Consider the following 15,534-nt stretch of genomic DNA (forward strand, 5'->3'; position numbering starts at 1 on the left):
TGGCTGCTGCCCAAGCTTCCAAACACCCAAGGATGGGGGGATGGGGGAGGCTGCACCTGACTGCTGACTCGGTGGACCAGGGTGGGCCCCAGGGTGTGCATTTTCAATAAGGTGGGGCTGCCTGGCTGGACGCACGGAGTCTGCCCAGCACCTGCCCCACTCCCAGCCTCGGGCTTCAGTGCCCACCTGTCTCCCGGGGAGCTGAGCCCCTGCACTCCCTGCCAGGCCAGAGTTGACAGCCCGGGTGACCGACCAGGGGACAGAGTGCTAGGAATTCACGTCCTGAGCACACTGCACCCTCCCACTCTGCGGTCAAAAGCCCTGCCTCCTTCAAGCCAGGAGCATGTATTAAGTACCTACTGTGTGCCTGGCCAGCCACACGGAGGGGGAGCTGACAGCCTGGCCCTGAAGCAGCCCCTCTCCTGTGGGAGTGCTGGGGGTGGCCGGGAAGGTGAGATTCTCCTCCACCCTCCCCGCCTCTTGGCCGGGCTTGGGGCTATCCTGGCTCTTCTGACCGCGGCACTACCGTGGGCCGGGGTCACCCTGGCGCTGAAGAAAGCCCCGGGGGGGCTTTGGGGCAGGAAGAGGTCAACCAAGAGCCCCAGGACCCCCCAGGGTCCCCCAGGACCGGGGAAGGTCGGGTGCCCCGTGGGTCTCTCCGACGCCTCCAAGTGGGGATGAGGCAGCGTTGTTGCCCCACCCCCAACACCTCCGGGTCTCCGAAAGACCCTCGCTCGGAAGAGACCCCGGCTCAGCGACCGCCCCGCCCCCTCCCGGGCCCCGCCCCCCTGCGGCCCCGCCCCCCACCCCGGGCCCCGCCCGGCCCTGCCCAACGCCTCTGCAGAGGCCACCCCGGGACTGCGGCAGCCCCGCGCGGCGGCAGCGGGGGTGGGACGGGGGCGGCGGGAGCCGGCGAGGGGGTCGGCCCGTCCGAGCTTTCCTGGGCGCCGGCTCCGCCCCTCGACCCTCGGGGCCCAGGTGGGGCGCAGACCCCGTGGCTCCCCGCGGAGGCCACACGCCTGGCTCCGCCCCCGGTGCCTCCCCCAGGAAGGAGCGACGTCCCCTAGGCGCCGGGTCCGGACAGCGCCGCGCAGCCCCCGCGCCCCCCGCGCCCCCCGCGTCCCCCCGGGTCCGCCCCGTATCCCTGTCCGCGTCCCCCGGAGACACTGCGGCAGCAGCGGGCGGGCGGGGGCGGGCGAGGGCCGGGCGCGTCTCCATGGAGCCAGGGCGCGCGTAGCCGAGCCCAGCCCAGCCCAGCTGGAGGCCCCGGGGGCGGTGCGCGGCGCGGCCGCAGGATGCAGGCCATGGACCCGGCCGCGGCGGATCTCTACGAGGAGGACGGCAAAGACCTGGACTTCTACGACTTTGAGCCGCTGCCCACCCTCCCCGAGGACGAGGTGAGCCCCCGGCCCCACTGGGGGGCCCCTTCCGCCGCCGAGGGGTCCGCGGAGAGCGCCCGGGGGGAGGACCCGGGAGGGGCTGTGAGCTCCCGCCTCCCCAGGCGCCCTCCTTGGCCAAGGGGGTTCCACCGCCGTTCTCAGACCCCGCGTTAGGATTTTCATCCGGAGGGGACAGCACCCCCGAATGCGCACGGGACGGCGGTGGGTGGGCAGCCCCTGCAGAAGTTGGTGCGCGGTGGCTCCTGGTGGAAACCCTGGCGGGACAGTGTGGGGGCAGCGAGGGGGACAGAGGGGGGTCTGCTTACTCCCTGCCGGGCCCCAGGAGGCCAGCGGGGCGCAGGGCAGCAGAGTCCAATCAGGCGCCGCTCAGGAGCTGGGGGATGAGGTCCCCGGAGCTGAGGTTCAGGAGCGGGGGGTGGGGGGAGCGCTGGATGACTGCCCCCCGAGACTGAGAGCTGCTTCCTGCTCTCTGGTTCTCCGGGCCTTCAACCAAGATCCCCCTACCCCGCAAGGTGCAGAGGGGCTCTGCCTGCCATCAGCATACCCTGACGCTTCTGCTCATGGACCGCCCACCCTACAGCACTGGCTGCCCAGACCCCACCTTGGCTGGGTCTGACCCTGTAGCTCAGCTCTGGCTTGGCTGGGATGGAGTGGACAAGCCAGGCCCGGAAGCATGAGAGGTGGCCCCCAGGGGATGCAGCAGCTCCCAAAGGGACCCTCATCCTCCAGGGATCCGAGATCTGCCAAACCTCCAACAGGCAAGAGCCCAGACGCTGGGCGCCTGTGTCTCCAGGTGACAGCGTCGTCACCTGCAGCCATTAGTGGGATGTTGCGGCGCCCTCTCTTTAAAGCCGGCCAAGCAAGCCTGGAGCAGGGAATCCCGGCTGCAGCAGCCCTGGGCCTGACCCCCTCGCAGTCCCCACCTGCTGCCCCAGGGGAGTGGGCTCTGAAGGGACCGGGAGTTTCTGCTGTGGAAGCACCGTCTTTCTGGGAAGGTTCAGCCCCAGGAGGCCCTCTGCCCGGCCACCTAGAAACGGCTGAGGCTGTGCGGGGGTTGGCGCTGCCCCCGCCCCCACCGTGGCCTGGATTTGGTGCAGTTGAAGGCTGCAGAGAGGTGCAGCCAGGGGAGTCAATAAAGCTTCCAAGATCACCGCGGCTCTCACCGAGAGGGAAGGGCAGCCCGCAGCCTTCAGAAACACCCCAGGACACATCCCAGGGTATCTGTTAGGAGGCCGCCTTCTCATCACTCTGGGAGGCTGCCCTGAGGACGCAGCTCTTCCCACAGCTCCTTCGTGCATCAGAGGCCTGGGCCTTGAGGGCCTCCCCACGCCGCACACGGAGGCAGCAGCCGGTGCCACGCACACAACACGCCGCGCCAGGCGTGAGCCCACTTGGAGCCACAGGCTGTCTTTCTGCACGCTCCCCACCCCCGCTCCCCACCCCCACGCACACACCAGTGTCCTCCGGCCAGCTGGACAGCTCCCGGCTGGCACAGTGCTGGGGTGGGGGGCTCCATCCTGTGACGGCCACCAAGGCCTCCAGGTGAACTGTGATCCCATGAGTTAGCAGCATGCAGTGGGAACGTTCAGGTGGGCCCTTCGCAGACACTCCTGGAAAGCATCGGGGGGTCCCTGGCCCAACCCTGTGCCCAGTACTGAGCCCAACACATCCCATGTCTCAGAACTCCCCTGGCATTCGGACTCTGCTTCCCACACGTGTTTGGCTTGGAAGGTTCTGAAATCTCCATCGGGGCACGTGGCTGCACCTGACTTGCATCGGAAAACCGTCCTGGGTGAGGTGAGGGCACGGTGAGGCTGCATCATCATCCCAGAATGCCAGGAAGGCCAAGGGTGCAGGGCAGCTGCCGGGAAAGCACGGTGGCACCAGGCCCAGGACATATGCAGGCTGTGTAAGATGTAGGAACTCACTCATTCTACAGCTAATTATAACGGCTGGCTCCATGGTGGGGTCAAGAAATAGACCCCTATGGACACCCACCAGAGCCCCTGGAATGTCCCTCCCTTGACATGGTCCCAGAGAAAATCCAAATGGCTGCTGAACATGTGAAAAGATGTTTGCTCATTGCAATCAGGGAAATGCAAAATACACCCCCACGAATGCCTTCCCAAGACCGCCAGGCTGGCAAGAACTGAAGAGCGGACAGCAGCGTGTGCTGGCAAGGACGGTGCAGCAGCTCTCCCTCGCGCCAGTGGGAGGACAAATGGAGCAGCCTCTTTGGAAAACAGCCCAGCATTCGCTGGTGAAGTAGAAGGCACCAGTGCCCTGTGTCCCAGCAACTTCACTATGGTGTGGGCCCCAGAGACACATGGCCGTGCATGTGTGAGAACACTCTCAGCTGGAACCCACCAGAGCATCAGCAAGTGGGCCAGCAGGTCCTGGAGGATGTGGCCAGGTTGGATCCCTGGCCACCTGCAGGCGGCCCCGCTGGGTCAGTACAGGCAAAGAACCACCAGTACACAATAGACAGGGAGATGTTCTGTCGGGGCAATGCCAGGAGGGCTTCCTGGAGGAGGTGTCCTGCCCGGGATTCCCATGAGATTTCAGCCACTGTGGATGGGGGTATGGGATCTGAGGCAGAACAGTGCGATCCAGGCAGAACAGCGGCTGCAGAATAGGCACACAGGCCAGGCGGCCGGAGTCGATGGATGGGCAATTCTGGCTGCCCCATGGGGATTCAGATGAGACGAAGAGGGTGCACCGGTTTGGGTGCCAGAGCAGGACGTGTCCCAGGTCCCTGCGAGGCAGGCAGCACTGTCATCCCTCTCGGAGTTCAGCAAGTGCCTCCCAGAACCTCCTGTGTGTCGGTGTCGGGCTGGGCTCAGAATCTGAGGCTGGACAGGATGCAGTTGCTCCCTGGAGGGGCACACAGCTGGGGGCTCCCAGTAAAGAAGAGGATGTCCCCGCTGCAGGGTCCATATGACATCTGTGCCAGGACGAGCTCAGAGCAGAAGGCACCTCGGGAGCCGAGGTGGTTTTGTGGTGGAGGCCTGGCAGTGTGGAGAGAGCTGACAGGAGGCCTTGGGATTGGCAGCCAGTGCTCCCAGCAGTGATTGGAGTTTTGTATTGGTCCTGTTAGACTCCCACGGCTGAAAAAAATCAGTTGGTCATAAGACAGTGTATTTGAAATGCGCCACATGGTCTAGGCGTCCCTGTGTAACCCTGGCTCGAAATCTGCCTGGTAGTGTGGCAGGGGGTGTGGGAGCTTTCTGAATGCACAGGAGCCCCTGATGGGGACCTGCCATGAGATAAGGGTCCTCGGTGGGAAGCGTGCCCTGCCCTCTGAGACCCAGGGGCTGGCTGATGTGCTGCTGCCCTGGAGAGCAGCCCAGTCCTGGGGGTTCATGTCCACCTGCCTTCCCAAATCCCTCCTCCCACCTGGGATGGGGGTGGAGTTCGTGGCCACACAATTGCAAAGTGGGGACCAGTCTTTCCTGTCCTGCAAGGAACAGGTCTTAGGTGGTCCCCGCTCTCAGACCTACCCCATGGCTCACCCAGGCACGCCCTGCTAGGGTTGGTAAGGGGCAGGGTGGGTGGTCGGTGGGCTGGGCTAGGTCGTGAAGAACCCTCTGGGCCTGCCCAAGAGGCTGGGTCTGTGCCAGCAGACGGAGTCACTGAAGGCTGGCCAGCCACAAGGTCAGACTGTATTGGCAGGGGCAGGAGAGGCTGAAGTGTGGAAAGTCACGAGGCCCCAGCCTGCCGTGGGGCCCTCGTGGGTGCCAGGCAGGCAGGTGCGCAGGAGGAGGCGCTGGGCAGACAGACGGGCGTCAGCCAGCTGAGGCCGACGTTGCTATTCACAGCACGTCACCTCCTTCCCAAGTGTCTGCCACAGCCCATTAAACTCCTGTCGAGGCCACCTCGGCAGCCCCACAGCCTGGCTGGGCGTATTTTACTTGAGCATGAAGCTTCCTGGCCCAGCTATGGACTTGAACCCACCTGGTAGCAAGGCTGAGAGCCCCAGGGTCTCCAAGGGCCCCTTCTGGAGGTGACTACAGGACGCCCAGATAGCTTCCGACCTCGAGGGTGGTTGTGGGGGTGTCTGCTGGGATGCGGTGGGGGGGGGGGGGGCCACGGACGTGGGATCCCCAGGCTGCTGAGTGCTGCCTGTGTCTCTCCCAGTCTCTCTCGTCCTGTCCTGGCCTCTCGGGCCTGTCTGACCCCCCCTCGCTCACCCAGCCACTGTGGATTCGGGCAAGGGGGGCTAATTCCTCTCACCTGTGCCAGAGCAGGGTGGAGGCTGCAGGTCCCAGAGGGCAGGTGACCTGGGGCCCAGAGTTCAGGCCTGGGAGCCCTTAGCACATGACAAGACCCCCTGGGTGGCCGGGCTCAGGACCCTGTGTGAGCGGAAGCCCACCCTCTGGACAGCCCCAGAGAGGCTGAGACAATCCTGTCCCTGAGGGGAGGCTTCAGCCACAGACCCCATGGAATTCACCGCTAAAGTCATCCAGAGAATCTCTGACAGAATTCAGACACGCCCACCTCTCATGGGTGCTGGGGCTCCAGGTGTCCTGCTTCCCTGAGGGGAGGAGGGCGCTGCCCATCACCAGGCGTCTCCCCTCCAGGTCTGAGCAGGAGGGCGTGCTGTGTGCGAGGGGTGGCCCTGCTGGCACGGCTGACCTGGGCTCCCTTCCCGGGTCCACGTGTCTCGACACCACTGTGTGAGCTGGCGACAGGCCCCCTGACCTGTGAGCAACAGCCAGAGGCACCCCAGGGCCCCACAGGGGGACAGGGACCGGCTCAGATACACCTCATGCTGACTCCCTTCCTCCTAAGCAGCACAACCTACGGGGTCCTCAGGCTTGTTTACCGCTTAGTGCACATCTGTGCCAATGTTTGCAGGCATGTGTGCGTGAACACGTGCTGTGTGCATGTGTGTGCAGTGCATAGGACTGTGTACATATGTGTGTGCCTGTGTGTGCAGGTGCATGGGTGTGTGCATGTGTTTTTGTGTACACAGTGCCCAGGTACCTCTTCAACCAGCCCCACAGGCGTCGCTGGGAGCTTCGGGCTCTCTGGAGTCCTGAGGAGTCCTGGGCGGTGCTACGAGGGCGGCAGGCTTGAGCCCAAATCAGAAACACCTTTGATCAATCACGGACCACAGGAACGGGGCAGGGAGATTCCCACCATAGAAAGAGCTGGAAGAGTCTGGGAAATGATGTCATCAAGCCCCTCCCTGGACCGCAAGAAGGAGATGGATGGGATGTGCCAGGCCCCCACGAACAGACGCAGACCCAGCCCCATGGGCAGGCCCACTGGGCGCCCGTGCCCTGATCCCGTCGTTTGTTGGCCTCCTGCTTTGGTTTGAGCCCTTCATCCCTTTCCTGTGCCTGGGGGGCCTCTTGCAGTGCCAGCCGCTGGGGCAGGGTAGGGGGACTGGAGGCGGGAGGTGCCTCTCAGGACATCAGCCCAGTGGCACCAGTAGAGCCAGCGCCGCCCTGTGCACTGGGGGAGAGGGGGAGCCAGGGATGGGGCAGAAGGGGCCTCTGCTTCCTCCTCACCTGCCCATCCTCCGAGGCCCCGTGTCCAGAGCCTTGCTTGACCCCACCCACATGTGTCCAGGCTGCAGCCCCCAGCCACCCCTCCTACCTGCACATGGGGTGCCCCGGCCAGGGAGCAGCACACCCAAGAGGGCCTTCAGCTCCATACTCTGGGGTGCGTGCAAGTGTGAATTGTGCAGCCTTGTGTGTTCCTGTGAGGGTGTGTGCACCAAGTATGGGAATGGGTGTGTGCGGGTATACGTGTCTGAGCGTGCATGTGGTCAGTGTTAGGCATGTGTGCAGTGGCGTGTAGTATGTATGTGAGTGTGAGGTGTGTGTATGAGGATGTCTATTCTCATTGCATGAGTGTGTGTGTGTGAAGCGGATGGAACTGTGAGTGTGCACACGCCTTGCACCAGCATCTGAGTGTTACTATGTAAGCGTGCCCTGTGTTGGCGTGTGTCTGTCTGAGTGTTACTATGTAAGCGTGTCCTGTGTTGGCGTGTGTCTGAGTGTTACTATGTAAGCGTGCCCTGTGTTGGCGTGTGTCTGAGTGTTACTATGTAAGCGTGTCCTGTGTTGGCGTGTGTCTGAGTGTTACTATGTAAGCGTGTCCTGTGTTGGCGTGTGTCTGTCTGAGTGTTACTATGTAAGCGTGTTGTGTGTTGGCGTGTGTCTCAGTGTTACTATGTAAGCATGTCCTGTGTTGGCGTGTGTCCGTGGGATGCATGTATGGGGATGTGTGTGTCTGTGTGAGGGTGAGCACACGTGTGCTAGGTGGGTATGTTTGTGCGTGTGCATGTTCGTGGGGGGGGTGTGGGTGTTGGTGGCAACCATCGTGATCACAACTGAGCCCTCACGGAGTCCAGGAGCCCACTCGGATTTGGAGGTGAGCCCACACGGGGGCGGCCGGGCCACGTGGAGGGAACCGCTGTGACTGTGTCCTCCGTGTGAACTGCCTGGAACAAATGTTGGCAGCACGTGTGGTTGTACGTCATGTGAGTGTGTCAGGATCACGCCCCATTAGCTCTGCACGAGTCCACAGTTGGGGATGTCCACTCCGTCGCCTCGCTCATCTGTTGGCAGCCTCCACAGGCCAGTCCAGCCGTGAGCCTGCAGGGTCAGGGGTGCCCCACGGAGTAGGTGACCCAGCAGCTCTGGCCAAGCCTCCAGGAGGAAGGCCCCGTGCCCAGGCTCCAGGAGCAGACACCTGCTCCCGGCAGCACGCCGATGGTGCCACCAAATGTTCCATGGCTCTGACGTCCAGGGAACAGCAGGATGACTCTTGAAACAAAATGAGACGTGGTCTAAAGCCCTTTCCCTGACCCACGCGTTGAAATGCTGCCACGAGTCGTCCGTTTCCCCAGGGAATCGTCTCGGTGGGGGTGCCGGGGCCTGGCTGGGGGTCCTACTGGGCTCACGGCCAGGGCCTGTCTTGGCAGGAGAACGTGTCTCTGGCTGACATCCTCTCCCTGCGGGACCGCGGCCTCAGCGAGCAGGAAGCCTGGGCTGTGTGCCTGGAGTGCAGCCTGTCCATGCGGAGCGTGGCCCACGCTGCCATCTTCCAGAGCCTGTGCATCACGCCCGACACCCTGGCCTTCAACACCAGCGGGAACGTGTGTTTCATGGAGCAGCTCAGCGGTGAGGCGGTGGTGGCGGCGGGCATGCGGGGCGGAGGTGCCTTTCAGGGTGGATGTGAGCACTGGCTCTGCCGGAGCGGATGCTGGGAGCATGCCCGGACCCAGGTTTCCGGTGGAGACCTTCTCTTCCTCGGGAGGGACTCAGGCTGGAGAGTGGCCGAGGGTCCGTGGGGGTGCCTGCTGTGCCAGGGCAGTCACGCCTACCCTCAGACACCAGAGGGACACTCGGCCCGCCCCGGGCCCCCTCCGCTCAGGACTTCCCCTAAGGGCAGGTCGTGCGCCTCTTCTGTCTCCCCTGGGCCAGTCCCGCCTGCCCTGCTGTGAGTGGACACAGGCCCGGGAGGGTGGGACGCCCCTGCCTCGGTGGGTCAGCTGCTCCCACTGCGTGGCCCCTGCCCGGGAGCTGATTTTCCCTGGTGAATGTCTTCAGCCTCCTTCTTGGGAAAGCGGTAGAACTCTTCCCTCTTCCACTTTGGAACCCATTTCCTACCATGACTGTTAAGGAGCTGATTTCCCTTTTTCGTGGCCTAAAATGGTCTGGGGATGCCAGGTCTGTGGGGAGGGGACCTGGGGCCGCTCCCCCTCCAGGCCCTTCCCGGCTGGTGGGTTCAGGTTCACAGGTGTGACCAAAGCCTTCTCTCCTTCTCTCTCTCCTCCCCAAGATGACCCTGAGGGTGCCTTCGTTCCCCCCGAGTTCGACGTGACCGGGAACACCTTTGAGGTAAGTGCAGGTGGGGGTAACGTGCCACGCCCCCCCTTACCTCTAAGGTGGCCTCTGCTGTTAACTCAGAAACGCACCTGCCTTGGGGCGGCCTCTGCAAGTGGCCTTTGGCTGGGAGCCGCTGCTGCCCGGTTCACTGGGCCACAGGGACGGCCTCTGGGGCACACCCGGCTTCGTCCCCTGCAGCGTTTTCTGTGGGCAGCATGGACTGTGGGTTCTCTGTGGGCAGCTTGGACTGTGGGTTCTGTGGGCAGCACGGACTGTGGGTTCTCTGTGGGGCAGCTCGGACTGTGGGTTCTGTGGGCAGCTCGGACCGTGGGTTCTCTGTGGGCAGCTTGGACTGTGGGTTCTGTGGGCAGCTCGGACCGTGGGTTCTCTGTGGGGCAGCTCGGACTGTGGGTTCTCTGTGGGGCAGCTCGGACTGTGGGTTCTGTGGGCAGCATGGACTGTGGGTTCTGTGGGCAGCTCGGACAGTGGGTTTTCTGTGGGGCAGCTCGGACTGTGGGTTCTGTGGGCAGCTCGGACTGTGGGTTCTGTGGGCAGCTCGGACTGTGGGTTCTCTGTGGGCAGCTCGGACTGTGGGTTCTGTGGGCAGCACGGACTGTGGGTTCTGTGGGCAGCTCGGGCTGTGGGTTCTGTGGGCAGCTCGGACTGTGGGTTCTCTGTGGGGCAGCTCGGACTATGGGTTCTGTGGGCAGCACGGACTGTGGGTTCTGTGGGGCAGCTCGGACTGTGGGTTCTGTGGGCAGCATGGACTGTGGGTTCTGTGGGCAGCTCGGACTGTGGGTTCTCTGTGGGGCAGCTCGGACTGTGGGTTCTGTGGGCAGCTCGGACTGTGGGTTCTGTGGGCAGCTCGGGCTGTGGGTTCTGTGGGCAGCTCGGGCTGTGGGTTCTGTGGGCAGCTCGGACTGTGGATTCTGTGGGCAGCTCGGACTGTGGGTTCTGTGGGCAACATGGACTGTGGGTTCTCTGTGGGCAGCTCGGACTGTGGGTTCTGTGGGCAGCTCGGACTGTGGGTTCTGTGGGCAGCTCGGACTGTGGGTTCTGTGGGCAGCTCGGACTGTGGGTTCTCTGTGGGCAGCTCGGACTGTGGGTTCTGTGGGCAGCTCGGACTGTGGGCAGAGGCTTTGGCTACGTTTGTCATCATTATCATTTTATAGTATGTTTTTTGGAATGCAAATTTGCTGCCCTTAACATGTTAAAAGTGACCAAAATGACCAGTGATGATCGGCGGGAAATCACAGCTCCTCCGAGGGAGTTAGCAGCTGGGCCACTCACAGCCTCTTCAGACACAAGGCCTCCAGGCACAGCTCCTGGGCACAGGCGTGGGCGTGGGCCACCCTGGGGGCCTCACCGGCAGAGTCATAGAAGCTGCTGCTCCTAGAGCAGACCCCCGTGCAGCCCCTCAGGGACCCTTTGTGTGGGAGGAGTCGGGCAACGGCAGCCCAGCGCCTCAGGGTCAGCACCTGTGTGGCCGGCTGGAAAGGAGCGGAGTCACCCCGGGGCCTTCAGGCTCCATCAGTCCATCAGGCTGGGCTCTGTCCCCCGGCAGGGAGTGGCCCATTGTCACGAAGCCCATGGGCAGAGAAAGTAAAGCAATCATTAACAAATAAACAAGTAACTAGGAACTCAAAGATCTTCCCAATAAAAGCCCATCAGCTGTGTCATGACCTTAAAATTTGACCTTGAAAGAAGAGTTTGGGGGCTGGGCATGGTGGCTCACTCCTGGAATCCCAGCGCTCTGGGAGGCCGAGGCGGGCAGATCGCTTGAGCCCAGGAGTTCGAGACCAGCCTGGCCAACATGGCGAACCCCGTCTCTACTAAAAATACAAAAATTAGCCGGATGCTGGTGCACACCTGTGGTCCCAGCTACTCAGGAGTCTGAGGCAGGAGGATGTCTCGAACCCAGGAGGTCGAGGCTGCAGTGAGTGGAGATGGCACCACTGTGCTCCAGCCTGGCCGACAGAGCAAGACCTTGTCTCAAAAACAAGGAAAGAAGAGTTTTGGGGATGGCTTCCCGCGCCCCACTTGCTTCCACTTTGAAACAAGTGAGGCTGGAGCCCTTCGCCCTGGGAGGTGGGCAGGGCCCCAGGAGGCCTCTGCTGCGGGGTCCTATGTTTTAGTGCACCCCAGTGTCCAGAACCCAACTCCCTGCAGCATGTGGCCTAGTGGCCGTGACGTGGCGTGTGGCCTGGTGGCCGGGACGTGGCGCGTGGCCTGGTGGCTGTGATGCGGCGCGTGGCCTGGTGGCTGTGATCCCTGGTGCACATGAGAGAGTTTTAGTTTTGTGCTTGCGTTCCTAGTCATGTCATAATCCAGCTCAGACCTGGACATGACCTCAGCCCAGCCCGTGCCCAGCCCCCTACTCCGTGGTTCCCCCGTGGGACTAGCATTCCTTCATTTTTATCCACGTTGCACGTTCCTCCAAGTCCTATTGTTTCATCGGCGCCGTTTTCAACTTTCTGAAAAGAGTTGAGGCCATCTGTGATCTTCTGGGACTTCCTTTTGTGTATTTCTTGTTAAACTTCATCTGCAGAGCACTGTGTGGCCGTAATGTGGCACCTGCTGCGTGTTATCCCGTCGGGTGAAACGCTACATTTAAATCCCCGCTTGTGGGGGGACCGAGGGGTGCGCAGATGTTTCCTGGTGTGTACACCAAGAACAGATCTTGGCGAGGTTTCTCTAGGGTGCGTGCCCAGGAGGAAGTGTGGCTTGTGGGTCAGGTGGACGTACGTCTGTTCCTGGAACTCCCCCAACTGCAAGCCCGAGAACACGATGTGAGGATCGCTGGTTCCCACAGGACGTGGACGTGGCAGGGGTCTGGGGTCTGGCTTCCACAGGACGTGGATGTGGCAGGGGTCTGGGGTCTGGCCTGGGGTCTGGCTCCTGCAGGACACAGGTGTGGCAGGGGCCTGGGGTCTCGCACACAGGACAGCACTGCGCTGCGTCTCCTTCCTGCGTCATAGGGTATGTGGGTGAGGAGTGCCTCTCCAGTGAAGGTTTATAACCCTAAAAAGTATTGTCTGCCCCTAAGAGCGTTTGCTTATGTGCGTTCTGTCTTTTCATGTTTATGATGTTATGAATTAAAACCAAGACATTTTAAGTTATCTATTAATTCATTTAAAAATCACAATACCCATTGCATGTTAACATACATAACATTTTTATGAAGAATATTTTTCTCTCCAAAATTAGTGAGAAGAGTGGCATTGGGTAGCATATTTGTAAATCTTTCACGTCTGGGTTGTGGAAAACGCCTGGATTTTCATGGCAGCTTCTGCATTCAGTCAGCTGTGATATCACATCACGTGGCCCCAGCCCAACCCCAAGCCCAACCTCAGCCCTAACTCCACTGTCCACTCATGAAGGAATGAGAGTGACCGCGGCAAATGCCATCTCGGCATCATTACAGGAAGAGTTTAACCTCTTGAGCCACACTCAGAGAAAAGCTGGCTGACGGTGTCCTCTGCTGAAAAGTAGTTGCTCGATTTTAATATAATCAAATGTTTTAATGCTTCTTCTACTGTTAGGGTCTAACCTTCACAAGAAACCTTTCCCGTTTCAAGGTTGAGCCGATAGTCACTGATATTTTCTACGAAGAGTTTTAAGCTTTGTTTCACATTTGATCCACCTGAAGTTAGTTTAACGTTGTAAAGTTTTGCTGTAGGGGTCTTAGATATAGTTTATTAGATTTTCCTCAGGAATGTGATGTTTTTTGATTCTATTCTAAAATTAATTGTCCTCTTTTTGTTTTGTTTTGGTTTTGAGGCAGGTCTCGCTCTGTCACCCAGGCTGGAGTGCATTGGAGCAGTCACGGCTCACTGCAGCCTCCACCTCCTGGGCTCAAGTGATCCTCCCACCTCAGCCTCCCAAGTAGGTGGGGCTACAAGTGGGCACCACCATGTCCAGCTAATTTTTTAAAATTTTTATAGAGATGGGGTCTCACTCTGTTGCCCAGGCTGGTCTCGAACTCCTGCCTTCAAGTGATCCTCTCTTCTTGGCCTCCCAAAGTGCTGGAGATAAAGGCATGAGCCACTGGCCCTGGCCAATTGTATTGTCCTCTTTTTAATTACATTTTTCTGTTTGTTTGTTGCTAGTCTACAGAAATGCAATGCACTTTTTTTTCTTTCAAGACAGAGTGGAGCACAGTGGCATAGCTCACTGCAGCCCCAAATTTCTGAACTCAAGCAATCCTCCCACCTCAGCTTCCTAAGTAGCTGAGACTGTAGGCACACACCACCACACCCAGCTAATGTTTTTATTTTTATTTTTGTAGAGGCAGGGTCTTGTTATGTTGCCCAGGCTGGTCTTGAACTCCTGGGCTCAGGTGATTTTCTTACCTTGGCCTCCCAAAGTGCTGGGATTACAGGCGTGAGCCACTGTGTCTGGCCACAATTCACTTTAGTATCTTTATTTTATATCCAGCCATCTTGCTAAAGTTTTTTAAATATTTCTAGTAACTTACAGATTCTTTTAGTTTTCCTATTTAACTGATCAATCACTGACAAAGAAACAAGTGTTGGTTCCTCCTGTCCGATGGTCCTGCTGCAGGTTTTCCTTCCTTCTCTTACTCGATGCAGCAAGGAACAGCAATGAGTCTTGGAACAGAAGCAGTGTGAGGCTCAGCACTGTCTCATCTCAGGGAGAAACTGACCACTCCCCCCACCCCCCATTCTAAAAAGAGCGCTTTTCACCTTCCTCATCCAGAATGGCGCCCGCCTCCACCACGAGTCCCCCTCAATGCAGAGTTTTATCGTGCATGTGTGTGTGTCAATTTTACAAGAGGTTTCTTCTGCATCCTTTGACATGATCCTTTAATTTTTTTCTAAAGATCTTCATATTCACATCTTTATTTTATTATATTAAATCATCCTTTCTTACATAGAAAAACCTAAATTGGCCAAGTGTCCTGCCTTTCGTATACACTGTTTAATTTGATTGACTAACGCTTGCTTCAGGTTGTTGCGCATATTGGAGTGGACTGGCGATTTCCCATTTTGTTGATGTTTTCACCGGCCTCAGGATTGTTCTAATCTTGTATAGGCAGCACCCCCTCTCTCTCTTTGTCCTGTTTATTTAAGAATGGGATGATCTGTTCCTTGAAAGTCTGGTAAACAGGGCCACCTGTTTTCTTTAGGAAAGATTTTTAACTACTGCTCAGTTTTTAATAGCTACAGGACTGGCTGGGCACAGTGGCTCACCCCTATAATCCCAGCACAGGGAGATTTGGGGAGGCCAAGTCAGGAGGATCACTTGAAGACCAGAGTTAGAGACCAGCCTAGGCAACAAAGTGAGACCCTGTCTCTACATAAAATTTTAAAAATTAGCCAGGCATGGTGGCATGTACCTGTAGCCCCAGCCACTCAGGAGGCTGAGGCGGGAGGACTGCGTGAGCCCAGGAGCTCCAGGCTGCAGTGAGCCATGATTACACCACTGCACTTCAGCCTGAGCAGCAGAGTGAGACCCCACCTCTTAAAAAAATAGTTATAGGACTGATCTCTGGTGTTTCTTATTGAGTCAGCTGTGGGTCTTTTTATGTTTGTGAAATCTCTGGCCTTCAGCTGCAGGTGCTCTCCTCTTCAGCCGCTGCATTAGCTGCAGGTCACCCCGATTCTCTGATTAGACAGTTAATTTGTGCTTTCTCTTCTTGGTTTCACTAGGGGTTTAGTTCATTCATTTTTCCAAAGAGCCTCCTCTGTGTCCCGTCTGCTCTTCTGGCCTGTCTGTGTTTTCTTTTCCATTGATTCTTGTTTCTCATTCTCTCTTTTCTTCCTTGTTCTGAGTTTAGGATCCATCCCTTTTCTGACTTGAGCTGGACATTTAGGTCATTGGCTTTCAGCTTTTCTTCCTTTCCAATATCAGTAAGAGTACTTAAGGCTGTGAATGTTCCTCAACATGTAGGTTTTGTTGCATCCTATGAGTTTGCCACATAATGTTTGCATGATCATTTCCTTCTGATTTTTTTTATTTCCACTGGGATTTCTTCTTTAGTCCCTGAGTTATTTAACAATGTGAACAGATTGGTTTTTTGTTACTTTTTATTGAGATATACATGCAGAAAAATGCATATATCACAAACATACAACTTGATAGATTTTCACACTGAACATCTGTGTAAGCAGCACCCAGATGGATGGCAGCAGCTCCTGCCTGTTCCCCGCGTCACTGTCCGGACAGCGCAGAGCACAGGTTGCGGTTTTCCTGTTTTTGTGCCTCCTGTGGGTGGGTGGGCTCATGCAGCGCTTACCTTTGGTGGCTAGTCCTCCAGCCAGTGTCAC

General features: G+C 58.7%; 1 protein-coding gene across 3 annotated transcripts in view; it reads left to right on the forward strand.

Moving 5' to 3' along the window:
* Positions 1-901: 901 nt before the first annotated feature.
* Positions 902-15,534, forward strand: part of KNDC1 (kinase non-catalytic C-lobe domain containing 1) — a 70,141-nt gene continuing 55,508 nt past the window's right edge. The window contains exons 1-4 of one of the 3 annotated variants that reach the window (XM_054523095.2): positions 902-1,397; positions 8,338-8,536; positions 9,198-9,256; positions 10,462-12,344. In XM_054523095.2, the coding sequence (XP_054379070.1) occupies positions 1,296-1,397; positions 8,338-8,536; positions 9,198-9,256; positions 10,462-10,464 (363 nt within the window). In that variant the 5' untranslated portion in view covers positions 902-1,295 and the 3' untranslated portion in view covers positions 10,465-12,344. Of the gene's footprint in view, positions 1,398-8,337; positions 8,537-9,197; positions 9,257-10,461; positions 12,345-15,534 lie in introns of those variants that run through there. The other 2 variants (XM_054523094.2, XM_024253726.3) reach the window with 2 other exon arrangements.

Source organism: Pongo abelii, chromosome 8 (genome assembly GCF_028885655.2).
Source record: "Pongo abelii isolate AG06213 chromosome 8, NHGRI_mPonAbe1-v2.0_pri, whole genome shotgun sequence".
In the NCBI taxonomy this organism is placed as follows: domain Eukaryota; kingdom Metazoa; phylum Chordata; class Mammalia; order Primates; family Hominidae; genus Pongo; species Pongo abelii.